The sequence below is a fragment of the Sorex fumeus genome, unplaced genomic scaffold, assembly GCF_029834395.1.
Source record: "Sorex fumeus unplaced genomic scaffold, SorFum_2.1 ptg000094l, whole genome shotgun sequence".
Lineage (NCBI taxonomy): Eukaryota > Metazoa > Chordata > Mammalia > Eulipotyphla > Soricidae > Sorex > Sorex fumeus.
In genome coordinates, this window is record NW_026606151.1 from 22,016,795 (window position 1) to 22,041,671 (window position 24,877).

Sequence of the window (24,877 nt, forward strand, 5' to 3'; positions counted from 1 at the left end):
TGCGCTCCTAGAATTTTTTTCCCCACCTCCATGCAACTCATAGATGTGCTGAGCATTTCTTGGCCAAGAGCAGCCTCTTCACTGCACTCTTTTTTTTTTCTTTTTGCTTTTTGGGTCACACCCAGAGGATACTCAGGGGTTACTCCTGGCTCTGCGCTCAGGCATCACTACTGGTGGTGCTTGGGGGACGATATGGGATGCTGGGAATCGAACCTGGGTGGGCCGCGTGCAAGGCAAATGCCCTACCCACTGTGCTATTGCTCCAGCCCCTTCACTGCACTCTTGACGTCTTTGTTTCTCAGCGTGTAGATCAGAGGGTTCAGGCTGGGAGTGATGATGGTGTAGAAGAGGGTCAGGAACTTGCCCTCATGGGGGGCTGTGCTGTTACTCTGGGGCTTCATGTACATAGACATGGCTGTTCCATAGAAGAGAGTCACCACGGTGAGGTGGGAACCGCAGGTGTTGAAGATTTTTCTCCATCTTCCTGTGGATTTGATCTTCATCACAGCGCGAGTGATGACCACATAGGAGACAAAGATCAGTGACAGAGGAACTAGGAGAAACACCACTCCAAGAGTGAAAACTACCACCTCAATGACTTTGGAATAAGCACAAGCCATCTTGATCAACGCTGGCATCTCGCAGAAAAAATTATCCACCTCTCGGTGTCCACTTCTTGGCAATTTCAAAGTCAAGGAGCAGATAACTATGGCACTTCCAAGGCCACCCAGCCAGGATGTTATGACCATCTGGTGGCAGAGCTGGGGATGCATGATCACCTGTGTAGTGCAGAGGCTGGCACACAGCAGCATAGCGGTCATAGGTCATCACAGCCAAGAGCAGACACTCTGTGGCACCCAAGTCTAGGGTGATGGCACCTTGGAGCATGCAACTAAGATGAGAAATGGATTTATCTGGACCCCAAAGATTTACCTGCATCTTGGGGGAAAACACTGTTGGTAAAACAGAATTCCAAGAAGGACAGCTTGGAGAGGAAGGAGTACATGGGCGTGTGGAGCTTGGGGTCTAGGTTAGACACCAGGATGATGGTCGAGTTTCCCACCAGAGTCACGAGATAGGAGAGGACGACCACCACGGAGATGAGGCGTTATAACCGAGGCCAGTCAGAAAACCCCAGAAGTATGAAGCCTGTGGTTGAACTTCCATAGCTTGTTCTTATTGTTCTTTATGGAAAGCTAGAAGACAAAAATACCATCGATCTTAGGGAGCACTGAAGAATATCTAAAGCTCTTCATGGGTCTTGAGAAATCACTGAACTGCAAGCTTCTGCCCATTAGGAGTGTCTCTCTTTAGTATTTCCCTGTGTTAGAGTCCCAAGTCTCACCCTATTGAATCATATCCAAGTGGTAGTGAAAATACTATGCTGAACCCAACACACAGTAAATGTGATTTTAAATGTTTTGTTAAAGCTCAGAAAGGGCATCCTATACTTTGGTACCTGCTTGCTTCTATGTATTCTGTATTACTGTCATCCTGTTGATCTTCGAATTACTCGAGCGGGCGCCAGTAATGTCTCTATTCCTCCCAGCCCTGAGATTTTAGCAGCCTCTTCTTACTTGTCTTTTCCCAACGATTGGAGGCTCCTTCAGGGTCGTGGGAATGAGACCTATTGTCGTTACTGCATTTCGCATATCGAATACACGATGGGGAGCTTGCCAGGCTCTGCCAGTGCGGGTGAGATACTCTTGGTAGCTTGCCGGGCTCTCCGAGAGGCATATATTTATATAATTTTCTCTATGATTTGTTGCCTACTGTCTGAACCCCATCAGATGTGGTGTAGTAATTGTGGAAGATGGGTAGGAAGTGTCTTATAATGTGTCTGGAAAGCAGCCAGGCTGTGGGGCAGGTGAGAGCCCTCCCCACCCCAAGGGACACAGCCCTAGCAGCCAACCTCCACTACCCAACCACTGCTGTGCTCCAGGCCACTTTCTGTGTATTATGGTTATTTAATAAATAGATCAGCTTAGTCGTATAAATATTTTAGAGTTAAATACATTTTCAGTTTTCTTCCTTGACCTCCCATTATTCTCACATGATTTTGATAAATCTCTCCCTTACAAAAGGATTTGAGGCCCAGGGTTGTGACTCAGTGGTGGAGCACTTGCTGTGGTTTGTGATCAAGAATCCCGGCCAAATGGTTCTCGGAGCACTGTGGGAGTAACTCCAGAGCACTGCTGGTGTGTTCACAAAACCAAGAGTTGAATGCTATAAAAATCAAGTTAATATATTTTCTTGGAATACAAGTGGGTATTTGGTTGTTGAACCTCTTTATCCATTCAATCTATATGTTAACACCCAGACATTATAACTATAATCATTAAACACTACTTTCATTTTCCTTTACTTTCTCATGCCTTTTTACCTTTCAACATTGCATTACCTTGTTGTTTCTGGATCAGTTTTTGTGTCCACTAGTAGAGTGAACTGATCCCTATTTTGGTCTATGTTTTGAAATCCAGGAAAAAATGCTATTATTAATCTTTATCTTATAAGTTCTGAAGTTATGTATTTTTTTATTGCTTTTCATGACCACTAAAATTTAAAATTGAGGGGCTGGAGAGGTGGAGGTGGTACAGCAGATAGGGTGTTTGCCTTGTACACGGCCGACCTGGGTTCAATCCCTGGCATCCCATATGGTTCCCCAAGCACTGCCAGGAGTAATTCCTGAGTGCAGAACCAGGAGTAACTCCTGAGCATCGCTGGGTGTGGTCCCAAAAGCAAAAATAAAAAATTAAAAATTGAGCTTTTTTTTTTTTTTTTAAATCTTGGCTCTGTGCTCAGGGCTTATTCCTGGTGGTGTTCGGGGACCATATGAAATACCATGAATCTAATCTTCATCTGCTGCCTGCAAGGCCTGACTCATTGTGCTGTCACTCTGGTCCCACAAAATGAACTGATTCCAGAAGTATCTTGTCATCACATACACAGAGCAACAACACATAGCATTAGTTCCTCCTACCTGGAAAGTCAGCAAAACTAGCAAGGCAGATAGTTCAAATACAAAGCAACCTGTTAAGCCACAAATGAGTTATTTGTCCCCATGGAATTTGGAGTGGGTCCTCAGGCACTATTGGTGTTCTTTAGTTAATATTATCATCTCATTGGACTCCAAAACAATACAAATAAAAAGGACACCAATGTCACTCTTTATGGCTGGAGCGATGGCATAGTGGTAGGGCATTTGCCTTGCGTGTGGCCGGCCCAACCGACCTGACTGACCGGGGTTCAATTCCTCTGTCCCTCTCAGAGAGTCTGGCAAGCTATTGAGAGTATCTTGCCCGCCCTGCAAAGCCTGGCAAGCTACCCGTGATGTATTTGATATGCCAAACACTGTAACTACAAGTTTCACAGTGGAGATGTTACTGGGCCTGTTCGAGCAAGTCGATGAACAATAGGAGGACAGTTACAGTGACAGATGAAATACTTCATGTGTGAGGTAGTACAGAGTCCATGCTGCCCAAAGACCTGGTGTGACCCCAGAACAACATGACCTCTTAGCCCTGCGGGGTGCAGTTTCCGGGTCCCTTGATACCACTTGTAAGGACTAATCCTCCCGAAAACATATTTTATTATTTTTTAAAAATGTTTTAGGGGCTGGAGCAATAGCACAGCGGGTAGGGCGTCTGCCTTGCACGTGGCCGACCTGGGTTTGATTCCCAGCATCCCATATGGTCCCCTGAGCACTGCCAGGAGTGATTCCTGAGTGCAGAGCCAGGAGTAAGCCCTGCGCATTGCCAGGTGTGACCCAAAAAGCAAAAAAAAAAAAAAAAAAAAATGTTTTAAATGAGTCACCGTGAGATACAGTTACAGATTTACAAACTTTCCTGATTATGTTTTAGTCATACAATAAATGAGTACCCATCCTTCCACCAGTGCCCATTCTCCACCACCAATGTTCCCAGTGTCCCCCCGGCCACCCCGACTCCTTCCCCTCTCCCTGTGCGTGGAGCAGACAGAGGAGGAAATGAGGGCCAAGTCGGTTGATTGATCAGATGCTGTTTATTCCATTCTCCCCACACGCCTGCCCCAGTCTCTCTGAGCCCCCCATTCAAGTCTCACACTGCCCCTCATTTCCCATCTCCTCCTGTCCCTCCCGTTCATGCACTCTTCCTTCGTAGCCCCTCGTTCCTAGATCCCAGCTCCCTGGATTCTCCCTATCTCCCACTCGCCTCTCCACCCCAACTTGTCTCTCTACACCTTGCCCTCTGGGCCCACGTTACACCCAGGCAGGTAGCAAAATCCACATAAGAAAGCCCTTCCCGACTGCCAGGCTCAAGCAGAAACACCACCTAGGGGTATTCCAAAGCCCTTCCTGACTGCCCAGGGGCAAAATACCTCTTAAGGTCTTAAGGTGTTTTTCTCCTTTCCTCAGTCCAATAACTCAATCAGCATCTTAATACTAGCTTTTTTTTTTTTTCTTTTTGGGTCACACCGGGTGATGCACAGGGCTTACTCCTGGCTCTGCACTCAGGAGTTACTCCTGGCGGTGCTCAGGGGACCATATGGGATGCTGGGAATCAAACCCGGGTCGGCCGCGTGCAAGGCAAACACCCTACCCACTGTGCTATCGCTCCAGCCCCAATACTAGTTATTTTTGTATGGACTCAGTAAGAGAGACATTGAGGCTTGTAGGGCAGCTCTCCTGGGAACATGTTGCCACAGACTACTACCTGAGGCTATATAGGAAGGACAAAACAGTGTTATCCTATAAGCTTCCAAGGAAACATTTCCAGGATCTTGTCCTTGTTAGCCTCATCATATTTAGGCTTAAATTGTTTCCTTCTTAACCACAGCCTTGCTGGTTTTTATAAGTTCCTCATCCTTGCAGACCTTTTGATAGCATGAGGGAACCTTCTATTGTCTATCCTAGTGGCACCTGTATACTCTGATGACATCAACCCTAACCGATATAATGCTCTTTTTGGGGGCAATGAGGGAATTTTGTGGTGCTCAGGGATTTCTCCCACTGGTGCCTTCATATCAGGAGGTACAAACGCTTTAACCCCAGTGCTTTCTCTGAAGGACTAGGCAAGATTTTTTTTTTTTTTGCTTTTTGGGTCACACCCGGTGATGCTCAGGGGTCACTCCTGGTTCATGCACTCAGGAATCACTCCTGGCTCTGCTCGGGGGACCATATGGGATGCTGGGAATTGAACCTGTGTCGGTCATGTTGGCTGCGTGCAAGGCAAACGCCCTACCCGCTGTGCTATTGCTTTAGCCCCTAAGCAAGTTTTTTTAAAAAATTAAATATAAGTCTAGCTATTATTTGTTTATAATGAAGTGAATTATTGAATAGCAATTGGATAACATTCTGCTTAGCTATTATCTCTTCCACTATCCACTTTTTCTCTTTCTCTCCTTTCCTTTGGGATTTGGAGGTTGTTCTTAAATATCTTAAATTTTATTCATTCTTGATATTATGTGACTTATATTATTAGTATTAGTAAATACTATGGTATTAATAAATACTAACTAGCATTTACTAATTCGATTTTAAGCTTTTTCCATTCTACTGCCCGAGTCTTGCTAATTATATTTTTTAGCTCCTTCAATTCTATTTCAGTGAATTAGTTAATTTTTCCATTAATCTTCTTTGACCTTCTTAAATCTTTTTCTGATGTCTTCCTCAGTTCAGTAAAGATTATGACATCCTCTGTCATCATCCTCAGGATCATTATAAGTGCTGATATACTTGAAGACTTTCCAGGGCTTCTGTACCCATTACTTACGTGGCCGAACCCCTTAATTTTAATTATTTTCATGAGCTAAGGATAGAGTTCTGAATTCTAGCTGTTCTGAGCAGAGATCCTGTTCTCCCAGTATCAGATCAGTGCCTATGATTCTACTGATTTGGGTACCCCCAAATGCCTTGTGAAGATTTCTTTTCTTTTTTCTTTTTTTGCTTTTTGGGTCATACCCTGCACTGTTCAGGGGTTACACCTGGCAGTGCTCAGGGGACCATATGGAATGCTGGGAATCAAACCCCGGGTTGGCTGCATGCAAGGCAAATGCCCTACCCGCTGTGCTATCACTCCAGCCCCTCGTGAAGATTTCTTAAGTGTTTGCCAAACAGTCTGGTGGCCGAGGCTCTGGTGTCTGTGCATCTGGACGACAGTGGGATTTTTGGCACCCAATCTTTATTTATTATTAATTTATTTTATTTTTATTGAATCACTCTGAGCTATACTTACAAAGCTTTCATGTTTGAGTTTCAGTCATACAATGATCGAACGCCCATCCCTCCATCAGTGTACATTTTCCACCACCAATGATCCTAGTATCCCTACCCCTCATCCCATCCTTCCTCCTGCCTCTATGGTGGACAATTTCCCTCTTACTCTCTCTCTTATTTTTGGGCATTATGGTTTGCAATACAGATACTGAGAGGCTGTCACGTTTGGTTCTTTATCTACTTTCAGCACACATCTCCCATCCCGAACAATTCCTTCAACCATCATTGACTTAGTGATCCCTTCTCTATCCCAGCTGCCTTCTCCTCCAGTTCATGAGGCAGGCTTCCATCCTTGGAGCATTACTCTTGGCCCTGTCTCTACTGTTCCGCACCCAAGCTTTTGAGTTGTTTCAGCACAAAGGTCTAGCTGGCCTGGGCTTTGGGTCCAGGGTTCACGGTCACTGGTGTTGACTTTTGGTGTGGTGTCACGGTGCATCTGATTTGGGCGGTGACTGGGGGATTGGGTTGCTTGTATCCAACCTAAGCTCTACAAAAATCTGATCTTCACAGAATTTTCTCATTTGTCATATCAGTTTCAGGATGGTCGCTCAGCCATGCTTGATGGGGGTTTCACCTTTCGGGTATCTGCTACCTGCTGTGTTGCAGAGTTGAGTGTCCCTGAAGTGCTGCTAGTTTATTCCAGTGTATTTTCTAGCCAGACCCTCTGTGAGATGCTGAGTTGTATCAATTTTAATTTTTTATTTGACAATGAGATCTCCAAGCCTGCTCGGATCGGGGCTGAGCATCCTCCACCCAGATCCTCCATCTTCCAGTAGGCAGGGGTCACACCCACCAACTGGCCCCCTGGCGCGGTGTAATCCCATCAACGGCCAAGACCCAGAGACTATAAAACCCAGATCCTGGAAGCACGCTGCCACATTCTCTGCCATGTGACATCTTATTATCTTATTCTTACTTTGGACAACCAGGCAGGCTACCGAATGTAACCTGCCCACACGGCAGAGTCTGGCAAATTCCCCGTGGCGTACTCAATATGCCAAATACCAGTAACAATGATGGGTCTTATTCTCCTAACCCTGAAAGAGCCTTGAATATGGCACTTTTTAAGATCTCAGGGCTAGGACGAAGGAGACGTTACTGGTGCCTGCTCGAGGCAATCGACGAACAACAGGATGATCGTGATAGTGATTTGTACATGAGTACTCATGCAACTATCCCCTTTCAGCCCTCAGGACCCTTGATGTAGGCATAACCTTTTTGTGTTTAAGTTTGAATTCTGGAGAGCTGGCATTCTCTCCCAGTGCTGTTACATTATCTTGAATTCTCAAATTACCACTCAGTAAAATTGTATCTCTGCATATAAAAACATTATATCTATTTTACAGTCATGTTAGCTTTGTGTATTCCATCCTTCCCCTCCTATCTCTGCACAGTTGGATTATCTAATACCTTAAAAATCATTTGTCAATCTTTATCTCAAAGGTAGGTCAACAGCTTAATGAGAAGCTCCTTGTCAATTCTCAGATGTTTAACTTTATTTAACTATTTACTTTTGGGCTTTCCAAGCAGTGGTCATGGGGCATAAGGACGGTCCCTGTGATTCCCAGCCAGCTGGCCAGACCGTTGAATGTTCGGTTCTGGTGCTCCAGGAACTTCAGGGCTAAATCTGGGGCATTTGGAGATTCCTACAGTGCCGCCATTGTTTGAACTCAGGTCCTTACTCATACAAGGCTTGCACTCTATGACCAATATGCTATGTCCTTGGGCAAGTATATATATATATTTATATATATATATATATAATAGAGACAGTGGGAATAGAGTAGAACTATGTTCAGAGAAATGCACAGTTAGTTGATTTTGTTTTGTGCAAATATCATTGATTATAATTTCATAAAGCTAGATTATACAGCGTACTACAAACTTGGGTTAGAAAAAATAGCCCCCAAAAAATTGGAACCACAGTTGGCTGTGTGATCCCCATTGACTAAAACATAGTTGAGTGTAATTACTTCTCATTAGTGTTAGCGTATTCCAGGCAGGATAAACTTTATGTTGCTACTTTTTAGCGTGATGCAGAAATGGCAGTAGTGAGGTCTGTCTGGCAAGAATGTGCAAACTCAGATGGACTCACTTTTGAATTTTGATTTAATTTTCAAGGGACAGGAGAGGGAAAGTATAGACTGTAAATTTTACATAAAGCTGAAATCCAGCTGATGAATAAATTGTAAAATAATTTCCAAAAGGAAAAACCATCAATTATATTTTCATAGAATATTTCTTACCAGAAAGATAGAATTTTAACAAGGACATAACCATTTTTTATTTAAAACTTTTTTTAATTAGAGAGCCTGGAGTGCAAGGTCTCAGATTTCCATTTATCTTGTTCCATGGAGCTTCACTTGTGAGTAAGTCTTGGCCCGAGCGTCTGAAAAGCATCCTGGAGTGTGGCGGCGGCTGGGTGGTGGAGGTAGTGGAGGTAGTGGAGGTCTGCTGGTGAGGTATTTATCTGGTACTGATAGGGTGGTTCTTCTGTGTGTAATACAATCCCTGGGATTATTATTTTAAATAATTTTTTTATTTCATAAAGTAGTTCACAATATTTCATCACATTTAATATTCAAACACCAATCCAACCACCATTACACCTTCCCACTACCATATTTCAGGTGTTTCCATCCTGAACCCCAATCCCTGCCCCAAAGCAGAACCAAAATAATATACTTTGCATTGTTTGTTACGAAAAACCGCTGAAAATGCTACAAAAAGTATCCTTAGAGGAAAGAGGGTGAGAATGGTTATATTCCACCCAGGGACCATTAAGCCCTTCTTATAAGAGATCACTAACATGTTGTTAAAGGTTGAGCCTTGTGATCTTTTATATATATCACGATCACGATCATCCTGCTGTTCGTCGATTGCCTTGAGCAGGCCCCAGTAACGTCTCCTTCATGCTAGCCCTGAGATTTAAAAAAGTGCCATATTCAAGGCTCTTTCAGGGTTAGGAGAATGAGACCCATCATTGTAACTGGTATTTGGCAGGTTGGGTACGCCACAGTAAGTTTGCCAGACTCTCTCTCTCTCTCTCTCTCTCTCTCTCTATATATATATATATATATATATATATACATATATATATCTGTAAAAAATATTTCCCTCTAAAATTGTTTGCATCCTACTTTGAACTCCATCAAATGTGTTATGGTACTCCTGGAGTATGGGTAAGGTGTGTGGTATGAAATGTCCAGGAATAGATTGACTTGTGGGTGAGGCTCGTCCCAAGTGTGCAGTTAAGGAATAACTCTCATAAATATTTAGTTTTTTTTTAATCAGTAAAACAAAGTAAAAAGAATTTGGTTAACAAACTTTCATTTTGTAAAACAAAAGCCACCAGTCTTTCTCCCCAATTCCCACCTACCATGTCCATGTTCAGAAGTGAAAGGGCATTGTTAATTACTGAGACATTATTAATTATAAAGCCAGTGCAAGAAGCCAATCCTAGGGTAGGAATAACCTTTTCTAGTGACTTCATTTAACATTAGGTAAATTTTTTTTTCTTTCACAAGCCTGAACCAGATTTTCTCATGGACTCTTCTTAGATAAAGTTGAAATTTGAGAAATTTAGAAACTGCTTATGGAAGGGCTGGAGCAATAGCACAGCAGGTATAGGGCGTTTGCCTTGCACGCAGCGAACCCATGTTCGATTGTTCGATTCCCAGCATCCCTTATGCTAGTACCGTCAGGAGTAATTCTTGAGTGCATGAGCCAGGAGAAACTGCTTATGGAAACTATTGAGAAATTGATATTGACTACTTCCACATACCCATCACACACATCACACAGGGGATTAAGTAAAACGCACACAAATAATGTTTTTCAATCCATTCAGTGTGTCTCTACTCTCTACTTCAGTGATTCTTGGACATCAGTCAGCTAAATGGACTGTTTGCCAGACGGCTGACTCAGCCAGTCTGAGGTGGGACCCAAGAAGCTTCCAGGTAATGTTGATGCTGCAGCTGAGCAACCATGGGGATTTACAGAACAAGGGACAAGTCTTTAATTAGGCTCTGTAAGGATGCAAGCTAAATTAGAGTAATAGAGAAACCCCAGACCCCAGGGCTTAATTAACATGAACATCACATGTATTTCATGGCTTCCTAATGTGTGACAGTACTCCATGAGTGCAATGGTTCCTTTCAATTTTACTTCCTCATTCTTTCCTAGCTAACTTTGATCAAAGCTACTGACTGCCTTGCCAACTAGGAGCTAAGTAGGGAGTAACTACCTTGCCATTCAGTAACAAGCAGGTGAGGGAGAAAGGGTCGAGAGCCTTTATATTGGAGCAAGGAAACTTGGATTCACACAGGTCTTGTTCCTGGCACTGAGCCAAGCAGGTCAGGTTCGAAATGCAGGCAGCAGTGTAATGGCCCTGTGCCCAGATAGGATGGAGCAGAAGGGGAAAGGATGCTGGGAGGGCACCAGGGACTGGGAGAAGAGGGGGATGGTGTTTTGCACAAATTGTTAAGTATGTGAAGAAAAGTCATCGCCCAGTGTCAACCTACATTAGAACATGATTTGATGAAAAAAGTCTTTCCTCAATACTTAGTACATATATCCAAGACTTGCTCACTACATGTTTCTTCTATACTTTATTTATATGCAGTCATAGATTCAAAATTTTCCCCACAAACAAATTACATTTTCTTTATGCCTGTGGATCTCTATCTCTTATCGTTTCTCTTTCCTTACTATTAACAAAATCTGTACCTAGGAAAGTTATTGGTACGTGGAAATGCTCAAAAACCTGCTTTGAAAAAAGAGGTATTATTATTATAATTAATATGATAATTATAAATGCCATGTGTTGAATGTGTTCAACACAATCAATGTGTTGAAATAGCTTCCTGAATGCTTGACTTTTCCCACTTTTCTTACCACTTCCCTGACCACATTTTGACACACAGGATTTTCTTGACTGCATTCTTTACATCTTTGTTTCTTAAGGAGTAGATGAGTGGGTTAAGGCTAGGTATAAGGATCATATACACCAGAGCAATGAACTTCCCCTCGTTTTTGAATGCGTTTCTCTGTGGCTTCAAGTACATAGACATGGCTGTTCCATAGAAGAGGGCCACCACGGCGAGGTGGGAGCCACAGGTGCTGAGGAGCTTCCGCCATCTTGTTGCTGACTTGATCCTCATGACAGTGCGAGTGATGACGCCATAGGAGAAGAGAATTGCTGATAAAGGCACCAGAAGAAATACCACTGAGAGAGCAAGGACAACTGCCTCAAGTATTTTCGAATAGATACAAGCAGTCTTGATGAGATCGAGGATCTCACAGAAGAAATTATCCACTTCTTGGTGCCCACATCTTGGCAATGAGAATGTCAGGAGTGAAATAGCTAAGGATCCACCAACAGCACCTAACCAGGCAGTTATGATCATCCAGTGGCAGAGCTGAGGGTGCATTATCACCGTGTAGTGCAGAGGCTGGCACACAGCAGCATAGCGGTCATAGGCCATCATAGCCAAGAGCAGACACTCTGTGAAGCCCAGGTCCAGGGCGATGGCAGCTTGGACCATACACCTAAGTTGAGTAATGGATTTATCTGAACCCCACATATTTACCAGCATCTGGGGGATAACGCTGTTGGTAAAACAGAGATCCAAGAAGGACAGATTGGAGAGGAAGAAGTACATGGGCGTATGGAGCTTGGGGTCTAGGTTAGACACAAGGATGATCATTGTGTTTCCCACCAGAATCACGACATAGAAGATGAGGACAAGCACCGAGATGATACATTGCAGCTGGGGCCAGTCAGAGAATCCCAGAAGGATGAAGTCTGTGGAGAAACTTTCATTGTTCATTTCCACTGCTTCTCATGAAAGGCTAGGAGAAATCCACGGCAACAAAAATTACTATCAGTCTTCAGGAGAAGTACAAAACTCCAAACTGTCGTTTACATCACAAACAACCTATCTGCATCCTTATTTCCTACGTGGGCATTCTCTTACTAGTTCCCTTGCATTCCCTTGCCTTCATGAAGGCACTATATATTAACTTACATCCAGACTGGTTCTAAAAGTAAAGTGTTAAAATCATTCATATCATTTAGAAATCTTTGAAAAGATCTAACACGCCGTGGCACCCAAGTTTTAGTGTATTTTGATTATGTACTAAACTTGGGCTGGAGCGATAGCACAGCGGGTAAGGCATTTGCCTTGCACACGGCCAACTTGGCCAACCAGAGTTCGATTCCTCCACCCCTGTTGGAGAGCCCGGCAAGCTACCGAGAGTATCTCACCTGCATGGCAAAGCCTGGCAAGCTATCTGTGATGTATTCAATACGCCAAACACAGTAACAAGTCTCACAATGTTACTGGGCCTGCTCAAGCAAATCGATGAACAACGGGAGTACAGTGAGAGTGACTAAACTTGTACAGTTACCAGAGTCACTCACATGCTCTGGCACATTGGTGCTCAGGGGCCATGGGGACCACACTTGGCAGTGCTTGACAGTCATGGGAGGGATGATTCAGGGGCTATGCCATGGTGAGGATTGAAGCTACAGCTTCACGATCACGAACACGAGCATCCTGTTGTTTGTTGATTGCCTCAAGCAGACACCAGTGACGTCTCCTTCTTCCTAGCCCTGAGATTTTAAAAGATCCATATTCAATGCTCTTTCAGGGCTAGGAGAATGAGACCTATCATTGTTACTGGTTTTTGGCATATTGAGTACAACAGGGGAAGTTTGCCAGAGTTTGCCATGCGGCAGGATATTTTCGGTAGCCTGCCGGATTCTCCACAGTAAAAATGAGATAATAAGATGTTGCGCTGCTGCGCGCTTCTGGGAGCTGGATTTTATAGTCTTGGCCATTGATGGGATTACATGGCGCCAGGAGCAGTTGGTGGGTGTAACACCTACCTACTGGAAGATGGGGGATCTGGGTGAAGAGGCCCAATCCTGATCTGAGCAGGCTTGGAGATCTCAGCCCCGGGACTCGTATGCCTGGGTTCCTCTGCCAGTTCCTTCATGCATGAGGCCTGTCTGGATGTGTGGAGAGTAGTCTCAGCATGGCTGTGGCTGGTTCTGGAGGTCTTCGGCTGCTGGGGCTCTGTTCTGGGCGGGGAGGGAAACTCAATTCACCCTCCTCCAAGGGGCCCCAGTGAGAACAGCCAGGCACGGGGGCAGGAGACTCTGCTACAGCTAAAGGAAGCAATATCTGCCACTGAACCACATCCCTGATCTGAGCGGATGTATTCTGAGGCTTTGCTTTTTCTTGACACGGTCATAAATATCTCATCATTCTGCATCCTTCCACTCTCAAAGGAGCGAGGAGAGTGTATAAAGTGAAATGGCATCTTTTTCTCTGCCAGTGGTAGTGGATTCACTTAGGTGCTTCTAAAATCTACATCTCAGTCCTATGTAATCATAACAGCTATCAAAGTGACTGCTAACCAGTAGATTTTCCCCTTATTCACCAATGCAGACTGCGTCTTACTGATCAACTCTAGTGTTACAGACCACGGTATCCATTTGCGTATGTGTTTTTGGTGCTAGAGAGAAATTATCTTTTATTTTTTGGGGAGGGTGGGCACCCTGGTAGTATTCAGGGCTTACTCCTAGCTCTGTGATTGGGGACCATTCCTAAAGGGGATTGGCGGACCAATGCAGGGCTGGACGGTGTGGTGTGGGGCAGGGATTCAAAACCAGAATGCCTCATGCAAGGTGAGCACATTAGCTGCTGCACTGTTTCTCTCCCACATTTATTTCTGAAAAATAAAATGTTAGGCTTTGTCCACTCTGGAGAAATCTGTTCTCACTTGAATGTGTGCTTCCTCTCTTTCTCTCTCTTAATACCTTTCTATGTCAGTTTCAATAAAACTATTTTGCTTCGCTAAAAACAAAACAAAACACAACAAACATTAACTCACAAATCATTATGATTCCTGCTACCCATTATTCTTCTATGTTTCACTCTGACGATTTAATGAAGTTCTAGTTCTAAACTGGGCAGCTTAAAATTTCCATCTAGCTTAAAAGGAAAACATTATGAATATAGTAAAAACAATATTCACAAACCCCAAATACTTATTGAATGAGCAGCACTGTAGCACTGTCCTCCTGTTGTTCATCGATTTGCTCAAGCGGGCACCAGTAACGTCTCCATTGTGAGACTTACTGTTTTTGGCATACTGAATATGCCACTGGCAGCTTGCCAGGCTCTGCCTTGCAGGCGGATACTCTCAGTAGCTTGTTGGGCTCTCTGAGAGGGACGGAGGAATCAAACCCGGGTCATTCACGTGCAAGGCGAATGCCTACCTGCTGTGCTATCACTCCAGCCCATTGAACTAGTACATCTTAGAAAAATAGAGAATGAAACTTTGACTCTAATCAAAATCTTTATTACTAAATTCATTTGGCTTTCACTACCACTGAAAGTGAAATAGAATTAGGAATTAAAAGGTCATGGAATTTTAGCATCAAATTGGACTTTGGATGCCATGGGTCCAGTCTCTGCTCTGCAGAGGTCATTCCTGCATGGAATGTTCACACAGCCCTGTTTCATTGCTCTAGTTTCATGAAGCAGTCTCTTTCTTTTGCTTAATCAATACCCCTTACTTTGTATTATGAGTTCAGAGATGCTTCTTTACAGCACCCAGGTATTTGTTCACTGTGTTTTGAAAAGAATTCAAAGTAGTCAATCCCACACTGCCTTATTCAAAAATAGAAAACAAAACAGGGGCAAAGAAAAAAGGGCAAAACTTAAACCACGAAGGTGGATTATTTGTGCAATTAAAAACCCAAGTCAAAGCCAACAGAGCATCAGCCATGGCTTCAGTAGGTTCTGCTGGTGCTTCCTCAGTCATAATTTCCCTGTGCCGAAAGCACCCATACTCCTGATGTTTACAGTATAATCATTTCTGTGGATGCTAAGTTACCCAAACTTAGTCACCCAAAAGCAGAACTCTGGACAGGATTATTTAATGTGACTCATTAAGGATGCTCATGTCTTTTAAGTCTCTATCAATATTGAAGTCTTTTTATTTATTTATGTATTTATTTATTTGCTCTTTTGGGGCACACCTGGTGATGCTCAGGGGTTACTCCTGGCTCTGCATTCAGGAATCATTCCTGGCGGTGCTCAGGGGTTACTCCTGGCTGTGCACTCAGGAATCACTCCTGGCGGTGCTCAGGGGACCATATGGGATGCTGGGAATCGAACCCACGTCAGTTGCGTGCAAGGCAAATGCTCTACCCGCTGTGCTATCACTCCAGCCCCTAAAGTCTTTTTAGATAATTTTTCCCAGGCTAAACATGCAGGTCATTGTCAACAGTTTTCAGCACTGCATGATCTTTACTGCCATACTTTTGTAGTTGCTGTTAGCCATAACTGGTTTTTCAATGTCTCAGATTATTGAGCTAAAAATGAGTGCTTCAGAGCTTCTCCTCTATAATGTGAGGCATGAAAATGTGTAGTCGACAAACACCTTCTAAAACATGTTAGTTATGCTAGCAGATGAAAATATAACTGGCTCAATTTACCCCAGCGTCATGGAAAGCCCCAGAGATTAGATGAGCTGTCCAAATAGGACATTTTCTTTTGTGTAGTTAAATGTTGTAAGACTACACAGAGGATATTCATACTATGCATGTCAAATTGAGGTCTGTATCTTCATCTATCAAACTATATTTATATACTTGTTTTATATATATGTTTACTTTATAAAGCAAGTCAAACCCAGATCCCATACACATTGTACGAGTGCTCTATTACTGAGTCAGATTTCCAATCCCTTTGAGCTCAATATTTGAAAACTTTTCATTTTAGTTTAAAAATAAATATGATATTAAAAATGAAACAGAGGATCTGCCAAAGAAATAGAGGTTAAGATATTGTCATGGTACTTTGAATTGAAACACATTAAACATTTTTTATTGTGTAGATATGGTGTCTAATGACAGTATAATTTTACAGATTATGGCTTTCAGCCATATTTAAGACTAATGAACTAAACATGTTAACATAGCTTGAATGTCTACCATTATATTGTAAGAAAATAAAAACGACAATAAAATTACACAGTTGTCTAATATTTTAGTTCATTATTTAATTTCAAGGTAAGAGGTATATGTTGCTATGCTTACACGTAGTCGAAGGAGAAGATGCTTTAAAAATAGTTAAAACTATGCCCTAGATCCGACTGCTGTGGCTGAATTAGAGCAAAATAGCTATTTCTTCAAAGGGTGAACTTGAGCAAGATAATAATTTTTTTCATCTGCACACTTAGAGTCTATTACTACCTACTTTTTAGGATGGTTATGAGGAATATTAAGATAATGTACAAAACATAAGGTAGCAAGTAAAATCTTGGCACACGTAGAACATGATGCAAGAACTAACTGTTCTTGCTAAAATTTAGTACCATTTTAATCTCTGAAACAACATTAGCTTCCTTGTAATTTTTGTAACTTACATACCTTTGGTGCCCGCTCGAGCAAATCGATGAACAATGGGAGGACAGCGCAGTGCAGTGCTACTCACCTTTTACATTTTTCTTTAGTTCTTACCTTGAGGTCTATTGTTTGTAATCCATGAAATGGAGGCTCTGTTTTGACTTTGGGTCTTTTACATGAGTTTGCAGAGAACACTTACCAGAAAATAAAGAAAATATGAAGTCATCCTATTTTTATAAGGTAAGAACTTACAGTTGTCCTGCTGCAACGAGGCCAAGTGTATTCCTGTTCCCATCATGATATTTCTTCATTTCCCTGAGAACCCAAACAGTTCCCGGGAGGCAGTGACATTTCAGAAATATTGGATTAGCCCCTCGTTTCTAATGCTAACTGCAGTCACTTTCAGGTATGGATGCATAGGCTTACCTCTGATTTAGTAGAAACCTTCAATATAGATGATGGGAAAAGTTAAATGTGAGGCTGGTGGAAGAGTTTATGAATTTGGGTAATTAGATCTTGGATAAGATCATCTATTTTAATTGTTTGAAATTTCAGGTATCAAATCCTGGTTCCACACATTGAAGAAAAGTGTTCTATCATTGGACTACATTCCTGGCCTAGGACACTCTTTCAGTGTTCTCTTACTAGGAACATTGGTATTGGATTTCTGCCCACATAGGACTATATTGCTATTTATGTGCTATGAGAATCATTACTTTGCAGTAGGAAATATTTATGTACAATTACAAAGGCTATTGTGTTGAGTGAGACCTTAGGGATAGGTGCTCACAGAGGTGATTAAGAAAGCATCAGCAATAGAGTATTCTAGAGCAATTTTATGGAATGCTCCCATAAGTACTATGTTTCATGTTCTAAATTTAGTTTTACATTTTTTCATGGAATTTTTTTATAAGATGAATTTATGTATGACTTCATTTGTTATTAGGTTGAAAATAAATGTGAGCTATATTTATGTTTATACTATAAATTAGTACAATTTTATTGCATTTTGGTTTATTCAATGTCAACAGTTCGAGAGATACTGGCAATTATCTAGATTTGCTCACAGCAAAGCATATTTTATAAAAATTATAAAAAATCATAACTTTAGGTTCCTGAATCCTACCATTCTTGTACAACAAGAAATGAAGAAAATGAAGCTAAGAGCACTTTGAGCCTGCCATAAGTTCAGTAGGGGAAATATATTAGGAGTTTATAGCTAAGTATAGAATTAAAGTAAGAAAATTATTTTAGGCCCCCTGATTTAGAATCCTGTTAATAGTTTCTTGCAGGCAACCTTACAACACTACACCCTCACTATTGTCCCTGGGTCCCCCGTCCTATTTCCTCTCTTAACCCCTCTCCCCTCTGTCTGCTAAGCTTCCTACTGAAGACCAGTTCTTAGCTTCTGAGATTCAAGAATTAAAAATCTCCCCAAGAACAAAAGTCCAGGTCTGATGAATTCATTGGTGAGTTTTACCAGACGTTTAAAGAAGATTTCCTACCTATACTCCTCAAGCTCTTCCAAAGTGTTGAAGACTTAGAATCACTTCCAACAGTTTCTATGAAGCCACATTCCCCCATACCAAAGCCAGATATTACTAAGATCTAATATTACGGAGACTTCCCAGTGAATATTGATGGAAAGATACTCAATAAATTCTTAGTGAAGCAAAGAAACCAATATATCAAAAGTGATGAATCATGATTAAGTGAGATTCATTATAGAGCTGCAAGAATAATATAATATATGGAAGGCAATAATTCTAATACATCATAGATACAAAAAATAAAATTTACATAATCATTTCTAAAGATGCATAAAATTTTTTGGCAAAGTTCAGCATTGATTTATCATCGGAACCAATAAAAGGAAGGAAGGAAGTAATTGTTTATTACTGTCTTACCAGTAATAAACAATGATAATAAGGACAGAAACATTCTTTAAATATTTCTGTGTAGGTCAGATTATTCTATCAGTAGAGATATGAACAACTTTCCTGTCTTCCCATTGTTCATCGATTTGCTCGAGCAGGCCCAGTAACGTCTCCATCATGAGACTTGTTGTTACTGTGTTTGGCATATCGGATACGTCACGGGTAGCTTTGCCAGGCTCTGCCGTGCGGGCGAGATACTCTCGGTAGCTTGCCGGGCTCTCTGAGAGGGGCGGAGGAATCGAACTCGGCTCGGCCATGTTGGCTGCATGCTAGGCAAACGCCCTACCCACTGTGCTATCGCTCCAGCCCATGAACAACTTAGTTTTCATTATTGTTCAATGTTTCAGTGTGAAATTGTGGGTAATAGAAAGTAACATATATTTTTAATTTCCTTCCTTCCTTCCTTCCTTCCTTCCTTCCTTCCTTCCTTCCTTCCTCCCTCCCTTCCTCCCTCCCGCCCTCCCTCCCTCCCTCCTTTCTTCCTTCCTTCCTTCCTTCCTTTCTTTCTTTCTTTCTTTCTTTTTCTTTTTCCCTCCCTCTCCCTCTCCCTCCCTCTCCCTCTCCCTCCCTCCTTTCCTCCTTTCCTCGCTTCTTCCTTCCTTCCTTCCTTCCTTCCTTCCTTCCTTCCTTCCTTCCTTCTTTCTCCTCTCCAAAACCAGAGATTGCCCTACATGCTGTACTATCTCTCTGCCCCTTTAATATAGTTTCTTGAGCTTAGGTCATTCATTTGAAGTCAGGTCATTCATTTATTATTATTATTATTTTAAGAATTTATTTATTTATTGAATCACTGTGGGAAAAGTTACAAAGCTTTCAGGTTTAGGTCTCAGTCATGCAAGTATCAAACACATTTCCATTTACTAATACTTATTTTTTACCACGAAGAACCCCAATAAAACCCCACCCCCCACCCCTCCCAATGCCTGTGAGGCAGATGAATTCCAGTTAACACTCTATCTACTTTGATTACATTCATTGTTTCGGTAAAAGATGCAGCATTATTATTTAGAGTTTACCGCCCCCCCCCCCGCCCCAAATCAGACATGCTGAAAAAGCATTGTGAAATGATTTGCTTTCTACAGCTGGGTTCAAGAATTAAATGATGTTGAGGCCACGCGGTTTTAGATTTCTGCTATTTTACTTATTAACCCTGGAAGTATTTCTACTGAACGTCAGATAATTAAGAGATTGGTTTCTGTGCTCTGGAGTTGTGGCCATGCTGGAGAGCTGCTCGTGGGGGGCAACTGGTGACCTTGGTAGGGCGTGAAGGACGGACCGGAACGCCCCCCTTCCCATGAGGTTTTAGTCGCCCCCACACCCCTGGCTCATACTTGCTCTCCACAAGGCTCCCATGTGGCCGCCATCAGAGGGGGAACGGCGGAAGGGAGCAACACCCTTTCCCTTCCTGGCAGACATGATGGCCTGGATTGACGCATAGTCCGTTCACTTTTCTGCTCCAAGCTTAAGCCTGATTTTCAGGGAGAAATGTTGAATGATTTACTTCCCACTGATTACTTTGTATATACGGAGATGTCACACGGCTGCATAAGCGGCCGCGAGGTTTGGAGGAAAAGTCCTAGTTCCCGCATACTTGAGCTGTGCTTCTGGTCACCATGGTTCCATCTGGGGGAGGCGGGATGCGGCACCTACCCCATCTGGGACTTCCCGGTGATCTTGGTTCTTTTTGGAACCTGGTGTCTTCTCCGGGAGCTGTGGAGCCAGCCCCCCCACGTGGCCTTTCTTCTCTGTGGCTGTGTGCTGTAAAGATGGCGCTGGGGGGCGGGTTGTGGGCATGACTTCCGGAATCAGAGGTTACCTGGGAGCCGGGGTGGTCCCGGCAGTTTGGAGGAAAAGTCCTAGTTCCCGCATACTCGAGCTATGCTTGTAGAGGCTTCTGGTCACCGGGGTTCCATCTGGGGGAGGGGAGGTCATTCATTTACATCTATTTTTGTTGCCTGATGAAGTTTCCTTAGAGTGCTGCTTTCACTGTCCCATAAGTTGGAGTTTCCAGGTTTATTCTCTCCCATCCTTAGCAGATTCAACTCTACAGGCAAACTATCAGGGTTAGGATAAATTTATATGATAACCTAGAAAGACTGTGGATGCTTCTATCAGATTCTGGAGTCTGCACCTAACCTATGTAACCTTGAAATCAACTGGACCCAAAGAATTACTTAAAAATAAACCATCTCAAATAAAAATCATATGCTGTAACACTAAGATATTATTTTCCCATTCTTTCATCCAATTTCCACCATTTTTCTTCCAGTGATATTTTTAAGTATTCCAGTCATAGTGTAAATATAAAATGAGGCTCCCATAACCATGCCACAGGACTCTATGCCAAGCTATTTTCACTTGGGATTGGGGAGGGTGAGAGCCCTCCCCACCCCAAGGGACCCAGCCCTGGCAGCTGACCTCCACCACCCAACTGCTGCCACTCTCCAAGCCGCTTTCTACACACTCGGGCCTAGCCTCACGTATGAGTGAACATAGTCGCGGCCACGCAACATCTCATCATAGAGGGAAATATGTACATATGCCTCTCAGAGAGCCCGGCAAGCTACCGAGAGTATCCCGCCCACATGGGAGAGCCTTGCAAGCTCCCTGTGGTGTATTCAATATGCCCCAAACAGTAATAATAACAGTTCTCATTCCCCTGACCCTGAAAGAGCCTCTCAATCGTTGGGAAAGACGAGTAAGGAGAGGCTGTTAAAACTTCAGGGCTGGGAAGAATGGAGACGTTACTGGTGCCTGCTTGAGTAAATCGATGAACAATGGGATGACAGTGATACAGTGATACAGTTATAGTGTAAATATGTTTGTGTGGTGGCTGCTCGGAGGACCACAGAACAGTGGATTGTACAGTCTCCATCTAGGATTATTGCATTTCCCTGAGAGTTAATATATACCCTTCAGAGGAATATATTTGGTACAAAAACACACCTTGGGAGAAGTAAATCAGAATTCCAGATATGACAGAAATTTTAATAGAGATGGAAACCCGTGAAAGCAAATGATGAAAAGTTAGTGCTTGTACTCTGTGGGCTGTGAGAAAATTTGCAACATGGTTTTGTTCCCCCTGTTTTCTAGCTCCAAATACATTCTGACATGTACTTTTAAGGATGGCCGCAGGCAAGGTAAACGCCCTACCCGCTGTGCTATCACTCCAACCCAACAAAAACATGGCCCTCCCGTTGATCGTCGATTTGCTCGAGCGGGCCCAGTAACGTCTCCATTGGAGACTTTGTTGTTACTGTGTCTGGCATATCGAATACTCTCGGTAGCTTGCCGGGCTCTCCGAGAGGGGCGGAGGAATCGAACTCGGGTCGGCCATGTTGGCCGCTTGTAAGGCGAACGCCCTACCCGCTGTGCTATCGCTCCAGCCCAACAAAAACATGAAGCTCAACTATTTCTTATTCAAAGAACATTTGTCACACTCTTCAGATGAAGTAATTTCCGTTGATTTATTTCAATTGTATCATTAAAATACCCCACAGTTATTTATGAAAATATTTATGACAGAAAGCAATGTAGATACAACAAAATCTATGTTGTTAAAAAGCTCAATATTTAGTTTTCATCAAATATATTCCCACCAAACAAATAGAATGAGTGAATGCCATAATACTGGCGATAAGGTTACATCTTGGAGGGAATTTATCGTATGAAATGATAAACTATGTACGGCTATTTCAGATGATGATGTAAGATTTAATCAAATGTGAAATATTGAGTGAGAATTTAAATGAAAATGTCGAAATTTTTTATTGGTCATTCTCACAAAGAAAAGTAGATACTCTTTCCCTGAGATCAGTAATTTGCTATTTTATACATTGATCCTTCTTCATGGTTTTACAATACCACTGTCTGTCTGCACTGTCCTCCTGTTGGTCATTGATTTGCTCGAGTGGGCACCAGTAATGTCTCCGTTGTGAGACTTGTTACTGTTTTTGGCATATTGAATATGACACGGTTAACTTGCTAGACTTTACCATGCAGGCCGGATACTCTCAGTAGCTTGCTGGGCTCTCGAAGAGGGGCGGAGGAATCAAACCAGTGTCCACCCAGGTCGGCTGCATTCAAGGCAAGTGCCCTACCCACTGTGCTATTGCTCCAGTAAATTCATATTGTCTTTATGCTTTTCCTATCATTTGGTCTTTTCATTCTCTAGAAGAATTTAAATTTTTATCAAAATTGACTAATGGTTACTGTAAAATTACCTGCAGAAGGAAGTAAGAAGTTCAAAGTAAGATATACCTAACTGAACAGGGAGATTTTGAAACCACAGGTGCAATGGTCAGAGAGAGTAAATCATAATGTACTGGTCTCTCCCACCCAACTCTAGTACTTCATGTAGTAAAAGTAAAGTAAAGGCCCCTCCCGTTGATCGTCGATTTGCTCGAGCGGGCCCAGTAACATCTCCATTGGAGACTTTGTTGTTCCTGTGTCTGGCATATCGAATACGTCATGGGGAGCTTGCCAGGCTCTGCCGTGCGGGCAAGATACTCTCGGTAGCTTGCCGGGCTCTCCGAGAGGGGCAGAGGAATCGAACTCGGGTCGGCCATGTTGGCCGCTTGTAAGGCGAACGCCCTACCCGCTGTGCTATCGCTCCAGCCCACTTCATGTAGATGATGAGTTTATTCTGTCTCCATAAATGGTGTAGCATGGGCAATATATATATGAGAACTGTTTTACTTTATAGGGAAGATTTAAAATTTCTATAATGGGGACTTAGGGGGAAAAAAGCTCCAGCAGTATAATATCCATCATAGAAGTATTCAGAATTTGAATATTTTAATCATTCAAACAAAATAAAAGTAGTTGGCTAGAAAATTAGAGATCATTAAAATTTCCATTTGTGAAATAAGAACAACCAATATTTCACCAATAAAATGTTACTTATAGCCACTCAAAAAAAGAAAGGCCTTATAAACCAGTGCCAGAAGATTATATTAACAGAGAAATAACCTTTTCTAACGGCTTCATTTATTTTAGGCAAAGCTTCTTTTTTTCCTTCTTTCTAACCAAGTCTTTCTTGGACAGACCCTCTTATGCCATTTGAAGTTTGGGAAATTCATAAAATCCTTACAAAGCCATAGAGAAACTGATATCAACCAACTTTCACATATCATAAATGAATGACCGGACAATTTTATGTTTAGAAATAGCATGTCTCTACTCTCTCTAACAGCGGTTCTCAAAGTTCTGTCAGTCATCCTGAGTGCTTGTCAAGTTCCCAATTTATCCAGGAAGTCTGAGATGGGATCCAGGATGTTGCATTCCACTCCCCCCCATTTTTTTTTTTTTGCCACACACAGTGGTGCTCAGGCTTGCTTCTTACTCTGTGCTCAGGGATCACTCCTGGAGGGGCCCAGGGGATTATATGTGGTTGCACACAGCAAGTCCCTTACTGGCGGTACGTTCTCTCTGGCCCACCCCCATTACCTTTCTTATAACTTGCCAGGTAATGTTGATGCTCCTTTCCATGGACAATATTGCTTTACAGAAACATGTACAAATGTATGGGGCTTTTTGAAAAAGATGACAGTTAAGTTAGCTTAACATAGGAACCTCAAATCCCCTGCTTGATTAACATTGAACACTATATTGTTTAATCCTTTGTAGTGTGGAGACATTGCTCTGTTTGTGTGGGTGGTGCAATTCCCACTTCATTCCCTCCGAAGTTCTTTCAAAGCTAGCTAGACATCACATTTGCTATCTTGAAACAAGTATGTGAGGGGAAGTGCTTTTCTATTTGACCTGGAATTTGCACATATCACTTTCTGGGTCTTATGTTGGTAAGTTAGCCTTCACCTAATGTTGTTGCCCAGTTAAATTGGAACTGAAGGAGGAAGAAAGTCGTTAGCAGGTGAATGAAAGAGAGTGTAGTTTTCAAGAGAAAGGGAGGCGTGTGAAACAGTCATCATTCAGTGTTATCTAACTTTAGAACAAGTGTTACTTAAAATCTATTTTCAATATTTAGTGCACATATCTAGGACTGGCTCACCACTTCATGCCAAGGTATTTACTAATAACTGTAAATCTTTTCCCACAAATATGTTGTATTTCACTTACCCATTTGAATCTCTTTTTACCAGGTCTCTCAACAAAACCTCTATCTAGTAAAATTATTGGTACATGGCAAAATCCCAGTAATAATCTTTGAAAAAATTGATCAAGTATCACTTCACCAAAACTTCACTGCTGGTGAAGGCCAATATTTTTTCTGTAGCTCATTGTGCTGATTTTTCATATTTC

General features: G+C 42.4%; 1 protein-coding gene and 1 pseudogene across 1 annotated transcript; both read right to left on the reverse strand.

The window, feature by feature from the left end:
* Positions 1 to 254: 254 nt before the first annotated feature.
* LOC130040175 (putative olfactory receptor 2W6) lies at positions 255 to 5,681 on the reverse strand (annotated as a pseudogene).
* A 511-nt stretch (positions 5,682 to 6,192) lies between these two features.
* Positions 6,193 to 12,084, reverse strand: LOC130040235 (putative olfactory receptor 2W6). Its single transcript, XM_056132246.1, has 2 exons — positions 11,173 to 12,084; positions 6,193 to 6,216 (listed from the first exon to the last, which is right to left on the reverse strand). Exons 1-2 carry the CDS (start codon positions 12,082 to 12,084, stop codon positions 6,193 to 6,195), a joined length of 936 nt encoding a protein of 311 aa, XP_055988221.1.
* Between the last annotated feature and the right edge of the window lie 12,793 nt (positions 12,085 to 24,877).

Coding starts and splice junctions, on each gene's coding strand:
- LOC130040235 (XM_056132246.1), bottom strand. CDS start 12,084: ATGAACAATGAAAGTTTCTCCACAGACTTCATCCTTCTGGGATTCTCT. Junction 6,217..11,172: donor CAGTCAAGAAAATCCTGTGT/GTCAAAATGTGG, acceptor CAAACATGAAAG/CTTTGTAAGTATAGCTCAGA.